The sequence below is a fragment of the Plectropomus leopardus genome, chromosome 4 (assembly GCF_008729295.1).
Source record: "Plectropomus leopardus isolate mb chromosome 4, YSFRI_Pleo_2.0, whole genome shotgun sequence".
In the NCBI taxonomy this organism is placed as follows: domain Eukaryota; kingdom Metazoa; phylum Chordata; class Actinopteri; order Perciformes; family Serranidae; genus Plectropomus; species Plectropomus leopardus.
In genome coordinates this window covers 34,364,803-34,389,473 of record NC_056466.1, presented here as the reverse complement: position 1 = coordinate 34,389,473, position 24,671 = coordinate 34,364,803, and the positions used below count along the sequence as shown (strand labels likewise).

General features: G+C 41.3%; 1 protein-coding gene across 1 annotated transcript in view; it reads left to right on the top strand.

The window, feature by feature from the left end:
* rptor (regulatory associated protein of MTOR, complex 1) overlaps positions 1-24,671 on the top strand; it is a 248,178-nt gene that overhangs the window by 218,787 nt on the left and 4,720 nt on the right. Inside the window, 6 exon segments of the mRNA XM_042484972.1 lie at positions 2,191-2,305; positions 4,340-4,464; positions 6,848-6,973; positions 13,913-13,960; positions 22,958-23,064; positions 24,321-24,448. Of these exon segments, the coding sequence (XP_042340906.1) occupies positions 2,191-2,305; positions 4,340-4,464; positions 6,848-6,973; positions 13,913-13,960; positions 22,958-23,064; positions 24,321-24,448 (649 nt within the window).

The window sequence follows — 24,671 nt, the reverse complement described above, 5'->3', positions numbered from 1 at the left end:
TGTGAGCAAGTGCACAGATGATCTTCAGTGATGAAAGAAGATTGATTGAAACCAATCCATAGTCAGAAACAACCCCCTTATGAGTCACAGGACTCCCCTCGCGCACACACTCGAACTCACACACACAAACCCACACATCATAGAGCCCATACACACAGGCTCCCCGAGTGAAGTCAGAGCTTTCTCAAACAGAATAGCTAACACTCCCAACGTCATTGGTAGCCCCATCCACACACACACACACACACACACACACACATATAGAGTCAAGAGTGGATTGGCATCAGAGCTGAGGCTCACTCCCGCACACCCTGTCTTTCTGACTGCTCGCTAAATCATTGAATTCCCCTCTATACTCCGAGTTTTTGAAAGAGAGAGAGAAGTAGTAGGGTTGCCCTCATTCAGTCTGTTTCCTCCAGAGAAAAACAAGATGAGAGGAGGAGGAGGGAGAGTGGGATGGAGGGAGAGGAGGATGGAGGAGGCAAAACGGAGGCAGGAGAGCTAGAAATAAGAGAAGACAACATGTGCTAAAGAAATATTTTGGCTTGTAAACCCGATTTCACTTGTTTTTCTTTTCTCTGTGATGCAAAATGTTCACTCATCATCAGGCACTTCTGAAGTCCTCGGGGTGGTTTCAGATTTTTTACAGTAGCTACGTATCAAATGTGCCGTCAAACAGCACAAACAAAAGCAAATCAATGACAATGATCCCGCTCATCTTTTAACCGAAGGCCTCCTCGTATCTACTTTTCCCTCCGACTACATGTTTTCTAGCCGCATCTGCGATGAATACATGATGGATTTTTCCTCATTCTTTTCCATCTCATCATGGCGCTCTCGAGAGTGCGCTCAGGTAGCCAAGGACAGGTTTATGAGCCGACATGTTTTGTTGCCATGACAACATATGGTGAGGCGGTGAACTTCTCAGCTGCATTTGTGCATTGGCACTGTGTTATACTCCATTGAAATCAGCCAAGGGGGTGCACTACCAGACTTTTCTCTCCTTCCATAGACGGCCATATGTTTCACTTGTTTTTCTTGCTTTGCCTCAAGGCCAGCTATTGTTCCTTTGTACACGAGTAGGGCTGTAATACTTTCTTTTTCATGCACTGACTCATTCATTCCAGCATGTTCTAGTTTTAGATTCTGTAATAAAGGCCTAGTTGCTATTTATTTCTGTCCTGTTTTCTCTCTGTTCTGTTCTGTCCTATTTGCAGCTACAGATACTCTGTTTCCCCACTGGCCTCATCAAAGTTTCATCCTAATTACAGAATACATCTTCTAACAACAAACACTCAGAGCGTGCTTAATTTACAAGAATTTGATATATATATTTTTTTTAATATCTATCAGAAGTAAGCACACACATACACATCCACACTGTGGCTGGCATCTGTCACTCCCCTATTCACTCATTCACTTCTCCACATTTAAAAGACATTCATTAATAAAGATTACAGTCACTTTAAGTCTCACTTATGTACTAATTGAATATTTAAGGACACCATGCAGTGGATACATTTCAGTGGTGAGCAGTGTTGGAATCTAACAAGGTAATAAAAGTTAGTTACCTTAGTGCACTAACACACATCAGTCACATTAGTGAGCGTCACCATTGCATCAGGCAACATGCTCCTTCATTACCATCATTATGGGCACTGTTGTTAAACCTGACTTAGTCCCATATACACTGTCCTGCTGCCTGAAGTACTCACCAGCACAATAAATATCTCAATCCGCAGCTTCAATTGTCCAATTTATGTGCTAAAAACTACAGCGCCCAGCTGACTGAGGAAATTACTGAGGCCTTTTTTTAAAAAAAAAAAAAAAAAAAAAAAAAGAAACTAAAAATATATTTAAATATTGACATCTTTAGTAGGTAGAAATGGTCCAGGGGCAGATAGCTTGGTAATATACAGAAGCAGAGTAAGTTGGAGGTGATGAGAGCTTTTTCAGTGTTTGAGTCAGAGTGTAAAGTTGTGGCTATTTCCTGGAAGCAATACCTGCAGTTCTCATCCAGTACATACCAACCTCAAAGCAGTAGAAAAGATGAATTTGTTGATCTTTTTTTCCAGTGACTCTCACTGTACATATTGGATGCAGCAGGAATCAAACCTGTGATTTTCCACTTCCCATAAATACTCTTACTTTTACGCTTGTTCCCATTCTGGCTTGTGCCCCACATTACAGGTGTTTCCCGTCTCGATGATCAAATATTCATCAACCGCAACCCTGGAGTACCATCTGTTGTGAAATTCCACCCCTTCAACACGTGCATCGCTGTGGCTGACAAGGACAGCATCTGGTCAGAGACTGAACACACACAGTGAAAGAGCAAATCAGCTTAAAGGGGATAGTCCAGACTTTTTTTAAGAGGGTTGTATGGGTACTTATCCATAGTCAGTGTATAACATACAATAGATGACGGTCAGCATGTGTTCAGTTTGGAGAAGCAGGCTGGAGTCTGACACAGAAGCTAAGCAATGTGCTGCTGTGGAAGAGGGTCAGCAACAAAATGTATTTTAGTCATCAGAAAAAGTTCTCCTTAAAAAAAAAAAAACACTTTCAGTTTAAGTGTACACCATATTCAGAATATTTTCACTGCTTTATCTTTCTATCAGACAGCCCAAAGCTGTCACTCAGTAAGTTTACATGTACAGTTAAGTGGAGCTACGGTGGAGTGGAGTGGAGCTCAATTAGGACATTTAATTGGACTACTGTCCCTGTCCCAGTATACAAGCACCGGGGGAAAATCCATTAATTGACGGCAGTATGTGCAACTTCACCACGGTAGGACCTTCTTCTGATTGATCTATTATGTTACATACCAAAAAATTTAGCAAGCCGCAAACGGGTTGTATGTGGAACGGTGAAAACTTGTATACATTTTCGTTGCTGTGCATTTCATATGTAGTTCACTTGGGATGCACAATAATATCGGCGAGTCATCGGTATCGGCAGGTATTGGCTTTAAATTGAATATCAGAATCGGCCAAAATGATGATTTCTGCCGATATCACAAACCGATATTTTTATTTTTATTGACAAGTGAACAAGTACTAAACATCAACCCCGAGTTGAAGTATTTTTGTTAAAAAAGCATTTTAATTTTATGTCTCCATCTGCTGGTGGAACATCGCAATAAAAGTATGCAATATATGATGTTAATTCCACGAGAGGAGAGATAATCACTAAAATTAGGTGGGTAAAAAAGTGCTTTATTGGTTTTGGTTATCAGCAAAATGAGTTGTTATATATCAGCATATTGGATAGCAGCAAAAAATCCAATATTGTGCATCCCTATACTAAAAGCTCTACTTGGTACCTTGTTTTTTGTTTTTTTTTCTTTTCTTTTTTTCTCCTTGGTTTCTTCTGTGAAGTTTTACTGTTTGACTTATGAGTAGAAAACCCAGTGCAGGGACTACAGAGCATGTGCAGAACACCTGGTCCAGTTCAGGTCCAACTGAGGCGTAAAAACAAAAGAGTGAATCAACCTCCAACTGTATTATCTAGGTGTACTTGTACGACTTTGAGAAATTTGACTTAGTACAACTTCAGTCAGACTAACATGTTTACATGTATTTTAACATCCAGTTTTAGTCAGACTGGCACAATAATTCAACATTTTCTAACATCATGTAAACGCACTGAATGGCTTCAGTCCCATCTAGGCATAGCCCATTTATGCTCTCGTCCAAGCCAACAGGCTCCATTGATAAAAACAGTCATTTTAGCTCGCAGAACATGGGAGTTGCTGGTCTACCACTGACTTGATCGGTTAGTTAGTTTGAGTTATCGTGTGACTTTGGTGAATCCAAACTAACCCTTTTAAACACCAAAGTCACACACAACACAAATAAAGTAACTGATTGGAGCAGCTGTAAATCAGCAGCTCCTGAGTTCAGCAACGTAAAATCACTTTTTCTCAATGGAGTCTGGCTCTGAAGAGAACAATATAAGAGCTTCATTTTCCCGTCAGAAATTGCTGTCTGACAGAAAGGTAAAACAGTGAAAATATTCAAAATATAGCCTACGCTTAAACTGTTATTGATTTTTTAGGTGGGACTTTTTTTAGGTGGCTAAAATAGGTCTATCCACAGCTGTACATTGCTTAGCTTCTGTGTGTGACTCCAGCTTGCTTCTCCGAACTAGGGTTGCACCGATTGACATCTACTCTATGTAATACACTGACTATGGATAAGTACATCATAGAACCCCACTTTTAAAAAAATGGAACTATCACTTTAAAAGTGTTGTGCATATTTTTCAGTTACAGACTTGATAGATATAAAACTAATCCAATGACTGTTGTGTGCATGTATGTGTGTTTTTGCTTTAGTTTCTGGGACTGGGAGAAGGGCGAGAGGCTGGACTACTTCTACAATGGAAACCCTCGTTACACTCGCATCACAGCCATGGAGTACCTGAACGGACACGACTGCTCATTACTGCTCACTGCAACAGGTTTGAAACACACACACACACAAGACTCACAGCACCACACACATTAAAAACTCAAGAAATTAGTAACATTTTCCTTGAGTGAGCTGCTAAGTGTTAACGCCCACCAGCACAGTGCAAATCTCAATGAGACTCATTTGTAGCAGCAACGAGCCTTAAACACTTGACTCTTACCCCCACAAACACACACACACACACTGAGTGATCATGTGTATTCATCATCATTCATCAACAGAACAAAGCAATTACCCTCCGTGGCTTTATCTTCATAACCCAGAGGAACAGTAGACAACAGCGCTGTATTAACAGGCACACAGAAACACACATTCATTTTGTTTAGTCTCAGCAGTGCAACATTAAACTAAAAAAAAAAATGAATGCCGTCTTTCATTGCACACCTCCCCAAAAACCTGTTAAAGCTCAAGGAACAATACATTTAGATTCTATCTCATCAAAATGTAATGTTCACTCATTCAGCTGTTTTCCATCTGTCATACTGTGAAGGATATCAGGGAGGACATTTGTTATAATAGAAATATATACAGCATTAAAAAGGTGAAACGCAGAATGTAAAACATGAGGAACCCTTTATGGGATGTAATAGCGCTCTCATAAGAGTGCATGGACTTGTTTTATGTTCAGCTCTGTGTTTTAGCTGCGCTGTTCCGACAGGTTTTTAGGGTTCGAGACTCCTGCCTCACTTTGTTTCACACTGACAACACGCTCTCAGGCAAAGAGCCTTTTAAGATGATGCTCTACGTTCTCTATTGATTTTTTTGAGAGGTGTGTGTTTATTTTCAAGTCATGCTGCGCATTGCATGTTTGGAAAAAGTCTTCAAGGTTTTTGTCAAATCTCCTGTACAGTTCAACACACACTTCCAAAAAATCCATTAAGAATACAAATGAGTGCTGGGTAGGTGTGCTGCGGCTGCCTCTGGCCTCAGCCTTTACTCCTCACTAGCACACACTAATTTACTATGAAGCCACACTGTTGTTACACGTGCAGAACAGGCATGGGCTGTTTGTAATACTTCATACCTTCCTGAAATTACACTTGGGTACACAGTACACCTGCACCCTCCAATGGTGAGTGTCGTACTTACTTTCAGCTTCTCAAACAAATGAATACATGATAGAAACCCACAAAATGTAAAGAAAAGTAATATTTTCACACCTGTTCTCCTATTTAGACAGAGAAACACAACTATAAACCTTTTAAATTTAACTCTCTCTCAGTCACAGAAGACTGATGAGGCTTAATTTCAACAAAATAAAACTGACCGTTACATTCTTTGTTACGGTGAGTTTCTCACTAGTAATCCAGTTAGTATGTTCACTGTTCCAACAATCACCAGCTCTAGTTTGGTCCAAATAAATCCTTAATTCACAGAGTTGTAAACAACATGTTATTACCCACGGTCTCTCTCTGCCTGCTTGCCACTCGCTATTTACAGTCAGTTAACTTCTCCCTCTACCACTAAGTGTCGCTGTTTCTTTCAGCTCAGCTCCCTGTTCCTCTAGTAGAGACCAGAGACTGAGCTTTGGTGGTGCGTGCTGTGCACAACATGCAATTAGTTTAATTGGAAGAGGGGCGTTGATGGTATTGAAAAACATACCTTCGGGATCTCTAAATACCCTGGTATACAGTAATACTATGATACCGCTAAAGCCTAGTGCAGAATTCGATTCAGTTTTACTTATGAAGCCCAGTAATAAAAATCACAATTTCCGTCAGCAGGCTTTACAACATGCAACATCCCTCTGTTCATGGACCCTCAAGGAAGATGAGCAGGGATGTCCCTGAAAAAGAGGTTGTCTGGATGACAGCATATGTTGCTCCAAAACCTGTATGTCAGTTTTAGCATTCATGGTGCCTTTACAGATGTCAAGTTATCGATGATTCCATTGACACTAACACCTCCCCATAACATCACAGATGCTGACTTTTGAACATTGTGCTGGGAATACTCTGTATGGTTTTTTTTCTCTTTAGCTGAGAGGACACGAAGTCCATGATTTCCAAAAAAAACTATTTGAAATGTGGACTCCTCAGACGACAGCGCACTTTTCCTGTGTCAGTCTCATCTCAGATGAGCCCGAGCCCAGAGAAATAGTGGCGTTCCTGGAAGTTGTTGATATCTGGCATTCACCTTGCATGGTAGAGTCTGACCTTGCATTTGTAGATGCAGCAATGAACTGTGTTTACAGTCAAGGGTTTTCCAAAACAGTACCAAGCCCATGTAGTAATATCCTTTGAGTGTTGGGTATGTGTCGCTTCTGGCTTCAGCCTTTGCTTCCCAATATCCATGTTTTTCTACTGGCCCTCACTTTTTACTCCCTTCTCTGTATCTTTCTCTCTTTATCCCCTCCCTTCCCCTTTCTGCAGACGATGGAGCGTTACGTATCTGGAAGAACTTTGCCGACCAGAAGAATCCAGAGATGGTAACAGCGTGGCAGGGCCTTTCAGACATGCTGCCCACCACCAGAGGTCAGCCCACCAGCAGCGCTCACAGTAAAGATCAACGCTCTATTTTACTATCTGCCCCCATCCACCTACCCATACTCCCACAGCACCTCCTGTAGTAACTTGCCAACTGTCAACATCTCCCAGTTATACTTCCACACCTCCCCACCTACAGAGCAGCCAGGTTTGCAAAGAGTGATTAAGGTATTTAATTTTTTTCTTGGGCGGCAAAAACCCTAAGATGAGGTACTTTATGTGGTAAAGTAAAGCACAAGACTAAAATACTTTAACATCCCATTTTTATCTTCTGTTGCTTTAATGACTTTAGACTTGACTTGTCAAAATCAAAAAAGGACTTGCAACTGTACTTGGATTTCAACATCAGTGACTTGTGACTTCACTTGGGCTTAAACCTTTTGACTCAGAAGTACTTGCCACCTTTCCCCGAAGATGAAAAAGTTGTTATAGAATTGTGCAACAAATCCATTCATTTCCGTTCATTTCCTGAGTTAACTAATGTTAACGGTTTTCACTTCCAGCAAGTCACCACTTAATTTCCCAAATCTACTTTGTTTGAACCAATCTGACAGCATCAAATCAAGCTGAAGTAGAGAACCATAAAGAACTTCCAATATGCTACTGAGTGCGACTTGGAAGTAATGATACCAAAATAATTTCATTCACGTAGAAAAACTACCCAGTCATCAACAAAAAACGAACCGCAATATGCAAAATATGCAGATAAAAAGTTTCAGATGAAGACACATTTGATTCAACAAATAAGTGTAAAATTTAAAACTCATTCCTTGTTTTTGAACTTTTTTTTTTTTAAAGATTTATTATAGATTTATTTTTGGGGGCTTTTATTGCCTCTAATTGACAGGACAGTGTGAGTGTGAAAGGGGGAAAGAGAGAGGGGGAGACATGTAGCAAAGGGCCGAGGCCGGATTCGAGCCCTCAGCCGCGGCGCTGAGGACATAGCCTCTGTACATGGGGCGCCGCTCTATCCACTGAGCCACCAGGCGCCTCGTTTTTGAACGTTTTAATATATTTTTGTCTGTTAAAATTGTATAATATTTTATTAATATTATTCATTCATTCATGCATTTTCTGCAACCTCTTGTCCTCGCAAGGGTCGCGGGGGGCTGAAGCCAATCCCAGCTGTCATTGGGAGTAAGGCAGGGTACACCCTGGACAGGTCGCCAGACTATCGCAGGGCCGACACATATAGACAAACAACCTTTCACACTCACATGCACACCTATTAATATTATATTACTAATAAATTATATAATATTTTATTATTGAAGACTTGGAAGTTGAAGTTTATGATTTTTGATTTGACTTGGATACTTGACTTGAGCCTTGTCAGGCTTGGCTTGAGTTTATACTTGGGACTTGCCTCTCTTGACTTTGGGCTTTTCAGTCTTGACTTGGTGCTTGTCAGTTTTTAATTGAGACTTGTCAGTCATGGCTTGGGTCCTGACCTTGGACTTGACTTGGGACTTGGCCCTCATGATTTTGGACTTGACTTGGGGCCTGTCAGTTTTGACTTGGGACTTTACTTAGGGTTTGTCAGTCCTGATTTGGGAATTCACTTAAGGCTTGTCAGTCTTGACTTTTGACTTGACTTGGGACTTATCAGTCTTGACATGGGTCCTGACTTGGAACTGACTCTTTTGACATTGGACTTGACTTGGGGCTTTTCAGTCAGGACTTTGCACTTGACTTGGGGCTTTTCAATTTTGACTTGAAACTTGACAGTCTTGCCTTGGGTTCTGACTTGGGACTTGACTTGGGACTCAACTTAGGACTTTCCTCTCTTGACTTTGGACTTGACTTAAGGCTATTCAGTCTTGACTTGGGACTCGACTTGGGGCTTGCCTCAGTTGACTTTGAACTTGACTCGGGGCTTTTCAGTCTTGACTTTGGACGTGACTTGTGATTGCCCATGTTGACTTTGGGCTCGACTTTGTACTTGAGTGCAAAGTCTTCAGACTTACTTTGGACTTAAAAAACACTGACTTGGTTTCATCTCTGGTACATGCTAGACGTACATTAGCACAAGTAGAAAAGAGTCATCGAGTCAGTGAGCTCAGTTAGACAGCGGTGTTAAGTTTGCTCACATTAGCTCAACATAAACTAAGAATAATACAGACCGAGTCCAGCTCCAGCCCTCCAATCCACAAGTGTTTTGACTTAAAAATGGTGAGTTTCATGCTTATGACTTCAACTTTTCATTTGCAAGAAGAATTTTCTTCCTCCTTTTTAAAAGTTACATAGGTAATCTTTTAATTGCTTTATGAAGTCTCTACAAAAATGTAATTTCATAAAGTAAAGATTAGTTTTAAAGTGCATTAGTCAAAGATAGGTGTTTTAAACTAAATAGATGAAACATCATGGCACAGTCACCATGAAGTTACTGGAAGAGATCAGCAGCCTCATCAAACCCAGTAAGAGTATCAAATATTATGCTCACTCACAGCAATGTGATGTGTGCTTTTAATAAAGTAACACATTTTGATTCATAAATTGCACAAGGACATTTTAAGTAATGTGAAGAATTGTCAAAAACAGCACAGCACAGTCTTATACACACACAGGTGGTAAGAACCAGATCTTTGTCAGTATGTGTGAGCACACACAGGCTAGACCACCAAACTAAATCCAGGACAGTATGTCACACATAGTACACACAGTATTTTTATCATAACTGATGTGACCTGATGGAATTGAAATGTGGAACCAGAGCTGAACTCTTCTCCCACATTGCTGTAGATAGTTTCTGCCAGGTTGGTTGGAGGTTTCGGACTGCGAGTCAGGAGTCTGAATTTAGTTCCATCAGTCAAAACTAATGTCACTCTAACTTAAAGGCAGCTGTCAGTCTCATCTGTCTCACCCTGTTTTATGTGCCATATCCATCATATATCTGTCATATCTGACACAGCTGGAGGAAAGTTTAACGTGGTTGGAGGTCTGCATCCAAAGTTTATTTAAGAGCACGAAATAAATAAAAAGAAATGGTAGATCATTTATCATTCTCTGCTTACACATTTCTGTGATGTTAGGGTATTTCTGTGATTTAAAGATGTTTCAAGATTTTAGTACATTTCTACGATTTTAGGATGTTTCTCCGACTTAAGGACATTTCTCAGATTTGAGAACTTTTCTAGTACCTTTGGACATTTCCAAGATTTTAGAACATTTCTAGGATTTTAGGACGTTTCTACAATTCTAGGACATTCCAAGGATTTTTTTTAGAACGTTCTGGTATTTTGGGATGTTTCTAGGATTTTTTTAGTGCATTTCTGGGATGTTAGGGCATTTCTTGGACTTTAGGAAATTTCTAGGATTTTAGGACATTTCTCAGATTGTAGGACGTTTCTAGAATTTTAGGACATTTCTTGGATTTCAAGGCATTTCTCACACATGTATACTAAAAGTACAAAACTATTTCCCAGTGTGAATCAATTTATTTTAATTGTGAATTAGAAAATGGTTTGGGGGGCCACACAGCACCCTATCAACGGCCAGATTTGGTCTGCGACCCGTAAGTTGATTATCACTGTCATAAATCATTTTGGACCATGGGTGTTGGTGGATTTGCTGCCATGTTTACCTTCAGTTTTGACACACTTCCATAATTTGTGAGGCAGAGTTATTTGCAAATATTTGAAGTAGGCCTGACACCCACAGGACATGTTTGTCAGAGACATCCACACATTTCTGTGATGTACCAGGTTACCCTCCCTCTCTCCCCCTCTCCCTCTCTCCCTCTCCCTCTCTCTCTCTGTCTCTCTCTCTCTCTCTCTCTCTCTCTCTCTCTCTATCTGTCTGCCTCAGGCGTTTCTCAGTCGTCAGCTCTGGGTCAGGGAGATTTTTCAGGAAACGGTGACAGCTGTAGTAATGATTTAGTGTTGCTCTGAATTCAGTTGCAGTAATTAACTACCACACTTTTGTCTGTTTTGTAAAAATGTTTTAAATGACCTGTAGCCCAGCGTTTTAGCATGAGCACACGTGAAGCCAGCATTGTGTATGTAAACAAATTCAGCACATCTCATATATAGAAGACACATATATAAGACACATATTTAGTTAATTGGTAACAGCGAGAGCAGAGCTGTCAGGATGAGTGACTCAGCAGCTGACTAGATACCTGTGCAGAGGTGTGGACCGCACACTGCATGCACATAGTGTCTCCATTATTACAATGCCACTGAGTCACCGGAGCTCTGTGGGGACCTGCAGAGAGGCGACACACTTAACTAGCATCACTGTCTGTCTGACTCTCACAACACAAATCACCCTGAGAGACTCTTCCCCTGCGGAGGACTCTCCCGCAGCGAGCCACAGCCTTGTTTTCACTAAGACTTTAACATTTAATGGTGTGCGTGTTATCCTGGATGTGTCGTTAGTGACAGACGCTCTGTCACCTATGCATTCAGACTACAGCGGAGGCATCAATTTTAATACAAACAGCCACTCCACCGACATCTTTCCTGGAAAAGTTTTACTGAAGAGACCAGCTATAACTTGTTGGTGTTCAAATATTTTTTTAAACTTGGCAACAAAACAGTCTATCTATCTCTCTCTCTCTCTCTCTCTCTCTCTCTCACACACACACACACACACACACACAGTTTTCTTTACTGTATTCACACACACACACACACACACCCTGCCTCCTGGCCCAGGAATCACTTCAGAAACATTACCATTGCTTAGAACATCTTCTAGATTGAGTACAATAATTATATGCTTGTGTTTTGAAATTTTTAGATTTTTAGCATTGCCTCAGAGGCATTAATAATTTAAAACCCGATAAAATATTACACAAGTCTGTCTTTGTGCTGCCAAAAACCTGCTCTACCTCTATAGCTTGTTGCTACAAGACTGTTTCTCAAGGAGATGCTGGCACACTCACACACACATTCTCACTCACACACACCAGTCCCTGCACAACCTGTCCTCACTCATCCCATCCCCATCGTCCAATAACAGGCTTTTGTACTGTTTTTCATCAGTGAGCCATCTCTGTAGACTCTGTCTGTCTGGCTTGTTGTTACTTTGCTGGTTCTTTGATATTGTTTTGTGTTTTTCCCTCGTCTCCAGAGAGGCTGAACAAGGCAGCAAGCAGTTTTCCGATAATGCACACCTCCACAACAACAAATTTTGCAATCACATGTCACTTCTTTTGAGAGGGTTAATGGATTTATTTGATCATACACACCTTCATCACAGTTAAATTACTTAAGTATGTCCCTTTCACTATCAACCATGCTCAAACTTTCATTCAAATGCACAAAAATACACAGTGTCTTCACCCTGCCTGCTCTATCCTCTGTGTTGAAGGGATTTGAGATTCTGTGTCCTGCACGTTTGGGTGCCTGCAATCTAGGACCCATCAGCCCTCGGTCAGATATCATCCGACTTATAGCCAGGCCTCTGTGGGCAAAAGCAGATATTTAGAGTTCCATTGTAGTCAGCAGGTATCTGGATAACAAATATCTAGGCAAAGATTTCGTCAACTATTTAATCTTGATCAACAGATAACGACATGTAAATGTAGACTTTATAAAAAAAGCAGTAAAAGAATATATAGAACCTCAATATCGGAGTCCTCAAAGATGCTTTAGAATAGACAGTGGTATATTTAAAAGGAAATGGTCAATTCTTTTATCCTTAAAACCTGTCCAGACATCATTTTTCTTGTGCTGCATTGCGACGTCTTTCAAAAGTATTTAAACCTTGGTTTGAATTCTTTCAGACATGGAGAAAAAAGGCAAAAAGCACTTTCTAAAAAATGTCCCACAAATTTCAAGAAATTAGTTAATTTAGAAAATTATTTTAAATAACAAATTATATCATAATTACCAATCATAATTATGATGTATTGAAAATTATGTTACATAGTTGTTATTATTATTATTATTAGTAGTAGTAGTAGTAGTAGTAGTAGTAGTAGTATTTCCTTGTTTGTTTTTGGGGGCGTACATTACTTTCCTCTGTTTTTTTAATTTTTTAAACTAATTTTCAGGTAATTTTCTTGTACTTTTTACTAATTTTTGGTTTATTTCCTCTTAAGATGCTTATTGCCTTCTGTCCATGACTTTAAGAGAAATCCAACCAATTTGCATAGGTTTTATAAGGTTAATAGAGACATTGAAAAAAAAAAAAGATTAGAATTGATTGAGTCAACTATGGAATAAAAACATGACGGAGGGGGTAGCTGTAGAAAATGAAAAGGAGGAGATTAAGTATAGACCCTTGGGGGACACCATGTGTGCCAGGAACTATGTGTGATTTGCAGATATGGATAGAGATGAATTGATGTCTGTCAGAGAGGTAGGAAAGGATGCAGTTCCAGTAATACTAACGATGGATTTGAGGCGTGTATTGAATAAGTAATGCTTAATGGTTTTAATCTAATCTAATAAAAAGCTAAATCATTGTCAGAGGATAGCCGATATGCGTCCACCTCTTGTGCTCTCCTGCATGCAACCAAAGCCTGCTCAAACAGGATTGGTCAATACAACTCTGACTACAGAAACAGACAGCAGAACGCTTCAGATACAAAATCTTGCCCGGTTGCCTACAGATTTTGCATTCATAAGTAGATATGTGTTTATAGAGATTAGGGACTGTGTGCAGCTTCCACTGCTCCTGTTTGTAATGCAGAAGCAGCAAGTCAGCTCATGCCTCTCTGCCAGCCTCTCTCGCTCTTTGATTCCACCATATCACTGTTAGTCATTTGGGAGGTGGCACGCTGGGAAATGGCAGCCTTGTTCATCCCTCTTCTGTTTGAATGCATGTCAAGTACACTCATGAAGTCATACTTTTAAGTGTGCGTGCAATTATGTGGGTCTGCATGCAGAGGGGGGGGTCCTTGCTAATGTGTTGCTTGCTTTGTTGCGTTCCCGCTCTCCTTCCTCCCTGCCCTCCTCCTCCTCCTCCTTCCCTTCCATTTGCTCCCTCCCCTGCTCGCAGGTCTGGCCAGAAGGGTCTCCATCTATCTTGACAGGAGTAAGCAAGGAGGTGAGTGTCGCCATTCTCTTCTTTTCTCTCCCTCACTCCCAGAGCAAAGGTGCTGCACTAAACAGCCAGCAGCGTGCCTCTTTTTTTGTTTTGTTTTCTCCACCCCCCCCCCCGACCATCACCTCCCTCACCCCTCATCCCTTCATCTGTCCAGTGGTGCTCCATCACTTCATCCCTGGCAGTCAGTCCAAAAGATCAAAGTAGGGGTGATGCGTTTCTACAAGCTCTAGCATGCCCTCTTCAACAAGTTGGACATGCTGTTTTCATAACTAATACGGTGCTAAGCCTTGCTCTCTTTAGTTACTGTTGTTCTTCCCGTCTGGCTTTCAATTCTAGCACCACACACACTGTATGCACTTAACAGTGTAACAGGGGCAGTGACACCACTCTAAATTCATTAGTAATATATGAAACAATGGGTCATTGATTTGAGACAGAGGTACAAGAGAGCAGACTGTTAATCTCACATACGCTTTGTATTTTTCACACTGTGTGTTTTCACTTTAAACATCACCAAAAAAAGGCTTTGAGGACAAACCAACGTCCTCAGAAAACGTAACACTATTTCAGTGGATGTGCAGGCCATCAACTGAGTACTTTTTATGTAACACTACATACTGAGCACCTCCAGTTCCATTGTCTCAATTGAATTTTTCAATGGGTTATTGGTTAGGTGCCAAAAATAAGGTCTGTGGTTAACACAAGCTTAAAAGACTTTCACGTTTTGTTCAACAACACAAAATCCGTCTCTAAATATCCCCCCTCAAAAGAAGCTTTTACATGCTAACAAGTGGCTAAACCAGACAACAGAACATCATCACATTGAGCTGTGTCGAGCACAGATTCACAACTTCTTGTGGTGGCAATGGGACGGTAGTGTGTTCCTTTATATACTTCTGATGATTGCATTTAGGATTCAAAAATCCTAAAAGTGGTTAATGGTTAATGTGTGCAGCTTATCTTGCTGAACATAATGTGTAAGTAAACATTTGGTACAAGGTACAAGGTAGGTCTATTAGTCATTTTTAAATATAATTTTAAAAAATGAAATTAAAATGTGTCCTTAAATCCTGCTAAATCTTTTGGAGTGGAAGGAGGAGTTTAGGAGTCTCACAGCCTGGAAAACAAAGCTCCGTAGTCTAGTGGTATGCCAGTACATCAAATGTGACATACCAAAACAACCCAAACACACACACAGAAATTTATAGTTGTCTGCAGCAGTGCGATGTACACAGCTTGGCTTTACTGGCAATATGAAATTAGTCTATAGCCTATTTTTAGTGGGTTCGCCGGTGTTTGAAAAACCCGCGTACATGCTCTAAGTTTGGTGGCAAAGGGGTATAAATGTGGAATTAGAGGATAATTTCAAACAAACCAGGGTTGGTGATTGCTGGAACAGAGGAGAGATGACCCAAGATGACTATTGTGAGTCTTGCCTTGTTTCTATTTTGACTTAAGTTTGTTTTAGAATGATAAAATTTGTGTTTATTTAAATGGAGTCTGGTGGGATTGATGATACCAGTTTCAGGACTGTTTCTGGTTAAACGAAAATGATTTTATTCATTAACAAAGAGTCCTCTGAAGGGTTCCTTTCTATAATGTTGTCACTTACAAGAACAATCGGAGCCTGTCAGTGGCAAAAATAGGCACTTTTAGTGGATGTACATTGATGGCGCTCAACTGCACCATGTTTCCCCATTGCAAGCTGCAGCAGTCTCACTCTAAAGTGGACCACTTTCAAAAGTTGTTGTCTCCATTTGTCACTTGTAGGAAAATAGGATCCAGGTTCAGTAATATCAAAGTTATACTTAATGGATATTCTCTTTGGCTTCTGATGTAACATTTTGTGACCACTGGAACTGTGCATTATAACATTTGCAGCCTACATGACAGCAGATAAAAATGGTCGAGTATTTTGCGTATGCTGTTACTCTTGTGTTTTCGATTTTGGAAAGACAATTGAAAAATAACTCTCAGAACTCTTGAAATGTCTAGTAACCATCTTACTGCAGGGATTTATAACCAGGGCTTGGTATGTAGTTGACATTATAAGGTAAGAGATTGCAGACATTCCTGTCCTTTTTGTCTGTTTTCCATCCACAGAGCCGTGGCCGTGTATGAACACTAGACTTTTCAGCTCACACAAAGAACCGACAGCAGGCAGACTATGAGGAGAAAATTGCTGAATTTGATTTTTAAAAAAGTGCACTGGCTAAGAATCTCTGACTGCACCTTTAAATCTATGTATAAAACTCCATTCAAATAGATGCTTATTTAAAGAGCAAGGAAGAAGCTCTTGCCTTTAGTGAGGCCAAGATCCCTCTTCAAACATTTGCTGCAGCCATTACTCATATACACCTCAAAATGGCTTCTCTTGTGTATAAAAAAATACACTTATTTAAGCTGGTCCCAAAGGTGTCAGTGTTTAATTGGGAGCGTGGTGGTACTGTGTGATTTTAATAGCGTGGAGCCACCCGGTCCGTCTCGCCGGAGGGATTAGCCTGTTAAAGTCCAGGGGAAGCAATGAAATTAGGGAACCGTGGCCGGCACACACACTGGAGAAACTATTCCTGCAGCTACTGCACAGCACCCACACACTTTACATCTGTACAGATTAGATTGAGAGCCAATGTAATTAAGCTCTGATCCACATACTGTTAATAATGTTTCAACGTTCTGTTTTTTTTTTCATTTGTCTCAATGCCATTCTTCTACTCATTCCCACTCCTGCAGTGGCTCAGGATTAGAAATGTTTCTTTCCTGTTATCTGCTTTCTCTTCGTCTTTTGTCTTTTGGCTGCAGAAGTGAAAGTAGGCCAGGCAGCCCTCTCCTCTTTGGCTTTTGGGAGGCAGACGTTGTTAACATCGGGGCTCTGGGAACTTGATAATTCTAGAAGCGGGGACTTTGTGTGAAGTTTGAAAAGGCACATGACTATGAAGTTTGAGGAAAATGAGACAAAAAGCCTTGAGGCAGACTCACTCGTTTACTCTGCAGCCCTGACCAGGTTCCAAAATAAAGGACTCAATGTAATGTAGGTCAAGAATAGCACCAAGTAGACAAGTGACAGAAACTTACTTTACCATGTATGTTTTATTCAGTTGTCTAATAGGATACAGTAATGTTGTGATGGCATTATATATCCAAAATCAAAGGTCAGTTTCTCTGTGACATCAGAATTTGGAGCAGAAACACTTTTGTGGCTATGACTCAACACAGTATTTTAGGTCAGATGCTGAATTTGTGACACTAATCTTGGGTGTCACCTTGAAACTGTCCTGACCGTAGAGATCTTCTGTGCTGCCAAGATGAAGAAGTATGTGAAGCATTCATGTTTTCAAAGACGTGGATTCAAGTGCAACTATAATAGTTGGCTGAGGCATACAACTGCAAGATTCTCACAAGTTGAGCCTGTCCTCCATATGTGACTCCTCTATCACAAAGTTGCAATGTGATTTGATGGATTTTGTAAGGACTTATTAATCATGAGTCAAGTTCCAGCTGTTGGTAATCTCCCTGGTTGTAAATTATCTAAAATGATGTAAGAAATTAGTTAGACCTTTTAACAATAATCAGGTGAGCGGGTGCTAATGTCATGTAGGTTATGCCTCATTTTACAAGGTCTTTGTCGACCAGGCAGGTCAAAGACTTTTACCTCCTCAAATGTCAGGCTGCGAAATTCAAATGTTAGACAAATGCTAAAGCTGGGAAGTCTCCCTGCCAGTCAGAGCATTCCCGTAGATAACGTCATCTTCTCTTCCAGGCACATGCATGCCGAGCAAGTCCTCGGTAATCCTGGAGTCCTGGAGGACCTTTTCAAAGGAAAAGCAATGAAGGGAAGAGAGGGGCAAACACACTGAGAGGGAGAAGTACCAGGAAGGCCACAGCACTGGTTTAATGAGTTGCAGTGTGTGTGGGAGAGCCAGTCCATCACTGGAGATAATAGCGCAGGATAAGAATGCAGAGGAAGGAGCCTTCTCCAGAGAGAGAAAAGAGGAGGGAAACAAAAATATTCATGCAAAGTAATAGATAAATATATCACAAATTAGGTTGGATTGTCTCGGCACACTGGCACAGGAACAAGGTGATCTACCACAACTGCTGGCAGCCTGGCTGATAGTGATGTTAAAAGTAGCTCTTTTTTTCTTTAGTCTAAGATCCAAAAAGAGAAAAGCCATTCTGCGAACAGTATCATTACTGTTTTTTGCATCGTTATAGGGGGAGAACATTTGATCTGGAGCAGTAAGGGAAAGAGACGAGGCTTAAAGAGAGAGTGTACATCATAGCTATCTATACCTCCACCTCTGTAAGGAGGCAGGATTTACAGCTGAGGAAACATTGCCCACACTCTTCTGCTCCTGCCCTTCCTTCTCACATCTCTAATCTCCATGTCCGTATTGATTTCCGTGTGAGTAACTAAGACCCGCTCAGGCCTCAAAGGTTCCCTCTGAGGCAGAACTGAAGGGTTGGGTTTGAGTTTGCAGATCTGTGAGCTCTGACCCCCTGAACTCACAGCAAACTGTTTTGATCTGAGGATTAAGTGAAGAAGTGGAGAAGGAAAGAGGAGAAAGAAATGGAAAGGGGAACAGGAATGGAAAGGGGAAAACCCTAGATTTACTCTGTGTCAACCGCTTTCTACTAATTTAACGGACCATTTTTGTTATGCAAAAATGATCCACAAATTATTTGTCTCTAGCCATTAACTATCGTACATATATTTTTCTATAAGGTCCCATGGTGTTTCACTGAAACGGGAGGCACTTTGTGTGATGTCTGGGAACATAGCTCAATATAGTAACCTCAAGGCTAGGTAGTGCTTAAGCTCAGAAAAACTGGACACATTGGAGTGTGGAAGGAATTGAGGTCTTATGGGGCCCAGCATCTTGCTCCAGGGCATCCCAGTTAATTTGGCAATGCTTAAAATAGAAACCATAACACAAAGACAATTAGACCATTAGCAGTGCTGAGTCTTGCAGGGATTTTCTCTCATGCACTTTCTATTTAATCCACCATTGGTTTCCCACCACAGGAGAGATGATGCATAAAGAGGGCTTTAACTTGATGGCATCTGCGCTCCTTATTATAGAGGAAATACATGCACACGCTTTTGTGTGTTGGGGAATCTTCCGTTCTCCACCCTTCTCATTGTAACCCAGATTTCCTCGTCGCAGAGCTGCCAGCTTCAAAGGGAATGCCTGCTTCTCTTCTCTCAGCCTCTGAAATGAGCCAGCATCAAGCGTGCGACTGTGAACATGTCACTGACTGAGCACAGGCCTGTGAAGTGGTTCCCCTCTGCGTGTATCCCCCCCAACATGTGCCCACGCCAGCAGCAGCGTGACGCCGTGACGCCTGAGCAGGCGGGATGACGTCACACAGGAGGATGTGAAGCCTCCACAGGGGGCTCGGGATTTCCTGACAACCTGAGCCAAGTAGAACAGAAGAAAGCCCTGTTACAGATGGTTCAGCGGAAGAAAGTGAAGCTCAGTCACGACTCATAAAGGTGGCGCATGGAGGAGATGAGCAGTGGGAGAGGAGCACCAGTGATGCTACTGTTTTTCTGTGAGGTCAGAGAAGAGCAAACTAATGGACTCTTTATCCCTCTCTCCAACTCAAGATTGTGTAAAAGGAGCCAATTAGGATGAAAAGAGGCTGGGTTAAAGAATGAAGGGAATGTATAAAGCGAGGTGGTGACACTGGTGGGTGAGCTGGAAATGGATATTGATTATGAAAAAAACAGGAGGAGGAAGTGACTAAGAGGGGAGAAGGAGGAGGAAAGGGAGGAAATGAAGCATGATGAGTTTCAAGAGGAGGATGCTGTTTGTGTTGCGGCTTTGGCAAAAGCATCATTGTGAGAGAAAGACGGACTGCTTTCATGTGCATTTTCCTTTCTGGAGTCTCCACCTACCCCCTTTTACCTTCTACTTCATCATATACACATCCGTTATCAAATTAGCATCTCCACTCTTCTCAGCATGGTGGCATGTGGGAATTGTGATTCTCCAACTATTTCTGACAGTCCAGTTAAGCCAGATTCACACTTTACACAGCTGTGTATCAGGCTTGGGCAGTTTGTAATATTTTATACCTTCATAGCTTCCTGAAATTTCACTGTGGTATACAGTATATGACGGTATGAGTGTGTAGCACTAACCCTTACTATGCTACTTACTTTCAGTTTTTCAGATTCCTAAATACACAATTGATACCATTAAAATGTTAGAAAAGTAATATTCTCACACCTATTAAACCTTATTAAACAGAGAGATAAGACTGCATACTCAGAATTCAGCTTTCTCTCTGTCAGTGAAGACTGACAGGGCTTAATTGCCTCATTAACTCATAAAACACACTTCATTCAAACTCCACAGAAACCAAATAAAACTCACCCAAACCATCTTGGTTACTCTTGCTAGTAATCTAGTCAGTCTAGTCTGGTCAGTTTACAATCCCCAGCTCCAGTTTGGTCCAAATAAATCCTCAATTCACTAAGTTAGATGTGAAAAAAACATGCTGTTATTCCCAAAGGTCTCTCTCTGCCTGCTGGCTGCCAGCTGTTAACAGTCCTGTAACTTCTCCCTCCACCACTAGGTGTTGCTGTGTCTTTCAGCTCAGCTGCCGGTTCCACCAGTAGAGACCGGAGACTGAGCCCTGGTGGTGCTTGCCGTGCACTACATACAATGAGTTTAATAGAAAAAGGAGCGCCTGTATTTAGAATTTATTTTTTAGTTTGGCCTTTGTCAGTTCACTAACATGGAGGGGCAGGCTTTATGACCTATACTGCAGCCAGGGGCAATCCACAGTGAAATGTTACACTTTGGGGGAACTGTCATGTTGTCCAAACTTATATACAGTCTATGGGTGGTACGTGGTGTAAGAAGGTTGAGATCCACTGGGCTTGTACATCTAGCAACTGACTTGCTGGACTGGGCAAATGATTAAAAAATAAATAAACCCGTAGTTTTTTTTTCTGGAGCTGATGATGGAAGAAGCTGAGGAGTGAGCCATCTTGCTTTCTTCTCATCTGAATGCATGGAATGATTGGCAAAGTCTAGACAAAGTTTATCAGCTAAAGCGGAAGCAATTTAAATGATTCTAGTAAAAGGATTTTTGTTTGGTGATGTTAGAGGATGTGGGTAAAACTCCAACAAAGTACTGTCCACAAGTTTGAGAGCAAGGTGGATGAAACAGGGTTTTCACAACTTGACATTTAGCTTCAGTCTTTGTTATTTGATGAGAAAAAAATTTTCCTTGGGCAAGCAGTTTTCTGACCCACCTGCCCAACCAGGCAAGTGAAAAAATCAGTGATGTTGAACCCTGCTGCGGTGGGTCTTCATCGATAGAGGGGGTGAAGACGTGATGAATCATACAGATGGAGATAAGGTTGCATGCTTTCCGTCAGTGTCTCCTCAAAGGCTTTCATAGCGTTGCAATCTGTCATATTATATAAACAAAGAGAGTTGTGTGATGAATGAAAAAAGAGCTTACATTCAAACTCAGTTTATAATCTCACCTCTGTACACCTGGCTCATTGCTGCGTGAAGTGATTGTCAGAATTTGGGTTTTCAGACGCTGTTGTGGGATCCGACAGGCGCCTCTTCTGAAGCGTACCACCGCCTTCAGGCTGCAGCCACGGGCCTCTGCCAGGCATCACTGAGCCAGCAGGGCAAGTGTGGCTGACATGGCGTCACTCGCTTGATTCCTGCTGTGACTGCCAACATATGAAGAGTCTTGCTGTCTTCAGCTTCTTTCCTCCTCGCTTTCTCACTCGAGTGCCATTTGACTCATCTAAGCGGGAATCTGCTGACAGGCTCTGTTCCAGGGTCAGAGTCTGCATCTCCCAGCGGCCCGCTTGGAAGGTTGCAAAATGCTAAACTTCCATCTGCGTGACATGCACGTTTATACACAAAGAAATCTGCAACTTTTATCTGGAACACAAACTTTGTGACAATATGTGATATTTAACTGAAGTATAAATGAGCAAAAAGTTCTTACTGATGCACCTGCAGTCTCTTCAGGAAGCTGGTCCCAGTTCAGCTCAGTCCTTTGTGGCATTTTTATTAGTTAGCCAGTGGTGCAGGAAGCTGTTGCACTAATCTGTCATTTGACTTGCTGCGTGTGGCAGCAAGGGCCTTCTGAAAGCTCCAGCAGATTGTGTGTGTTGTGTTTTAGGGGGATGAATGCATGCTGGGTGTGTTTAACAGCTGTGTTTGTGTGGGTGCATGTGCGTGAGGGTTCTCTTATAAATGAAATCAATTCAAGTGGTATAAAGAAACTGCCATTCACATATTATGTACAATTTTTTCTTAGTGATTTTCATAATTTTTACAAACCACCGACACTTAGCACCTTTAAAACTTTTTATGCCTCTGGCCAGATAGCCATGGCAAGAAGTTTTCTGGTTGTCCATCTGTCACGTTTTTTTTTTGGGAATGTGATATCTAAAGAACACCTTGAGGGAATATCTTTAGATATTGCACAAACGTCTACTTAGACTCAACAATGAACTGATTAGATTATGATGGTCATAGGTCAAAGGTTAAGGTCACACTGACCTTGCATCTGTCTCATTCTTGTGAATGCAATATCTTAAGAACACCTTAAGGGAATTTTTTTTTCGAATTTGGCATAAACGCCCATTTGGACTCAACAATGAACTGATTAGATTGTGATGGTCATAGGTCAAAGGTAAAGGTCACTGTGACCTCACCTGTCTCATTCTTGTGAACGCGATATCTAATGAACACTTCAACAGAATTTTTTTCAAATTTGGCACAAATGTCCATTTGAACTAAATAAAGAACTGATTAGAATTCGGTGGTCAAAGGTCAAGGTTTCTGTGGCCTTGTGTCCATCTCATTCTCTGCAACACAATATCTCAAGAAGGTCTTGAGGGAATGGCCTCAAAATATCAGTCTAAGAACAACACACATTACTGATGTATGTTTTATGGAGTGCACATTTGTTCATGTATGTTTATGTGTACGTGCTCCTGTGTTGTAGGTGCAGGCATGGTGGTGGACTGGGAGCAGGAGACAGGGCTCCTCATGACGTCTGGAGATGTCCGAGTGGTCAGAATCTGGGACACGGACAGGGAGATGAAGGTCCAGGTACTGTACTCAGTGCATGTACTTGTATGTCAGATTTTCTCCAAAAGCTCACAGTGAATACAGCTGGAACTTGGTGCAAGGATTACATCTAGTGGTGTTTTATAAGCTGTCAAAAGATGAGGAATGAATTGTGCTTAATATAAACCAAACAGTCCCTAAGGGTTAAAGATACTAAAACATGAGTAAACCATATAAGTTATTATCTGTTTTTTAGCTATTCACAGATGAATTTAATGTGTACAATATACTTATGATGTTGTCTGTTTTAGTAAACCAATGGAAGTTAGCATTATTAGTTTCCCTTGTGTCTTTGTTTTACACATGTACCAGCCTTTGGTGTGCTTAATCACTGTCTTGATGGATGGACTTAATACAAGAACAAATGGCCCAGCTTCGCCTGTAGCTGCATGTTGATGCTGGGTCCAACTTCAAACAAGCCAACACTCAACCAAGCACATGACTGATGATTTCAAAGAAAGGTTCATGTTAAATGAGAGGCCTAGTTTTGCTTCAGAAGCCTTTAATGGGGATTTTTATGCCCCCACGCCAGCGATAGCCGAGGCCTGAGGCTTGATGTTTTGGGGTTGTCCGTCCATACCTGCGTACAACCATTGTCCTGTATCTTAAGAATGCTCTGAGGGACTTCCTTCAAATTTAGTACAAACATCCACTTAGACTGAAGGATGAACTGATTAGATTTTGGTGGTCAAAGGTCAGGGTCATGGTGGACTTGTGTCCCTCTCATTCTCTTTAACGCAATATCTCAAGATGGTCTCGAGGGAATTTTCTTAAGTATGTCACAAATGTCCACTTGGACTCAACAATGAACAATTAGATTGTTATGGTCAAAGGTCAAGGTCATTGTGACTTTGTCTATCTTATTTTAGTGAATGTAATGACTTAAAAATAGCTTGAGGGAGTTAACTCTAATTTGGCACAAATGTCCACTTTGACTCAAGGATAAACTGGTCAAAGGTGAAGGTCACAGGGGACTTGTGTCATTCTCATTCTCTTGAACACAATATCTCAAGATGTCTTAATAATGTTCTGCAAAAACACTTTTCTGGCCATTACTCAGCATCATAACTCAGGAACATTAGGGGAGACATTTAGTCAGAAACTGCATTGGTGACACTAATTATGGGTGTCCACCTTGAATTTATGTTCATTGTAAAATGTAACTGCAACTCGACTGGTGCACACAGGCATACGACCACGAGGCGGTAATTCTAGTTTTGTTTGTGTTGGTCCACCAGGACATCCCAACAGGAGCGGACAGCTGTGTGACCAGCCTGTCCTGTGACTCCCAGCGTTCGCTCATCGTTGCTGGTCTGGGTGACGGATCTGTTCGTGTATTCGACAGGAGGATGGGTCCGAATGAATGGTAAGACCCTCTCTCTCTCTGAGTCTGACCTCACTGTTGTTTGATCACACAGAAGGTTAAATGGATTATTCATTTCTGTTTTAATTTCCCAGCATTCTTTCACTGTCTCGCCATTATTTAAATACAGTGCAGAACACACACACAGCACTTTGTGTGGGCTTTGACTCCTACACAGTCCTACATTATTCACGTCTCTAATCTATACTAATAACCAGCGTGCTGT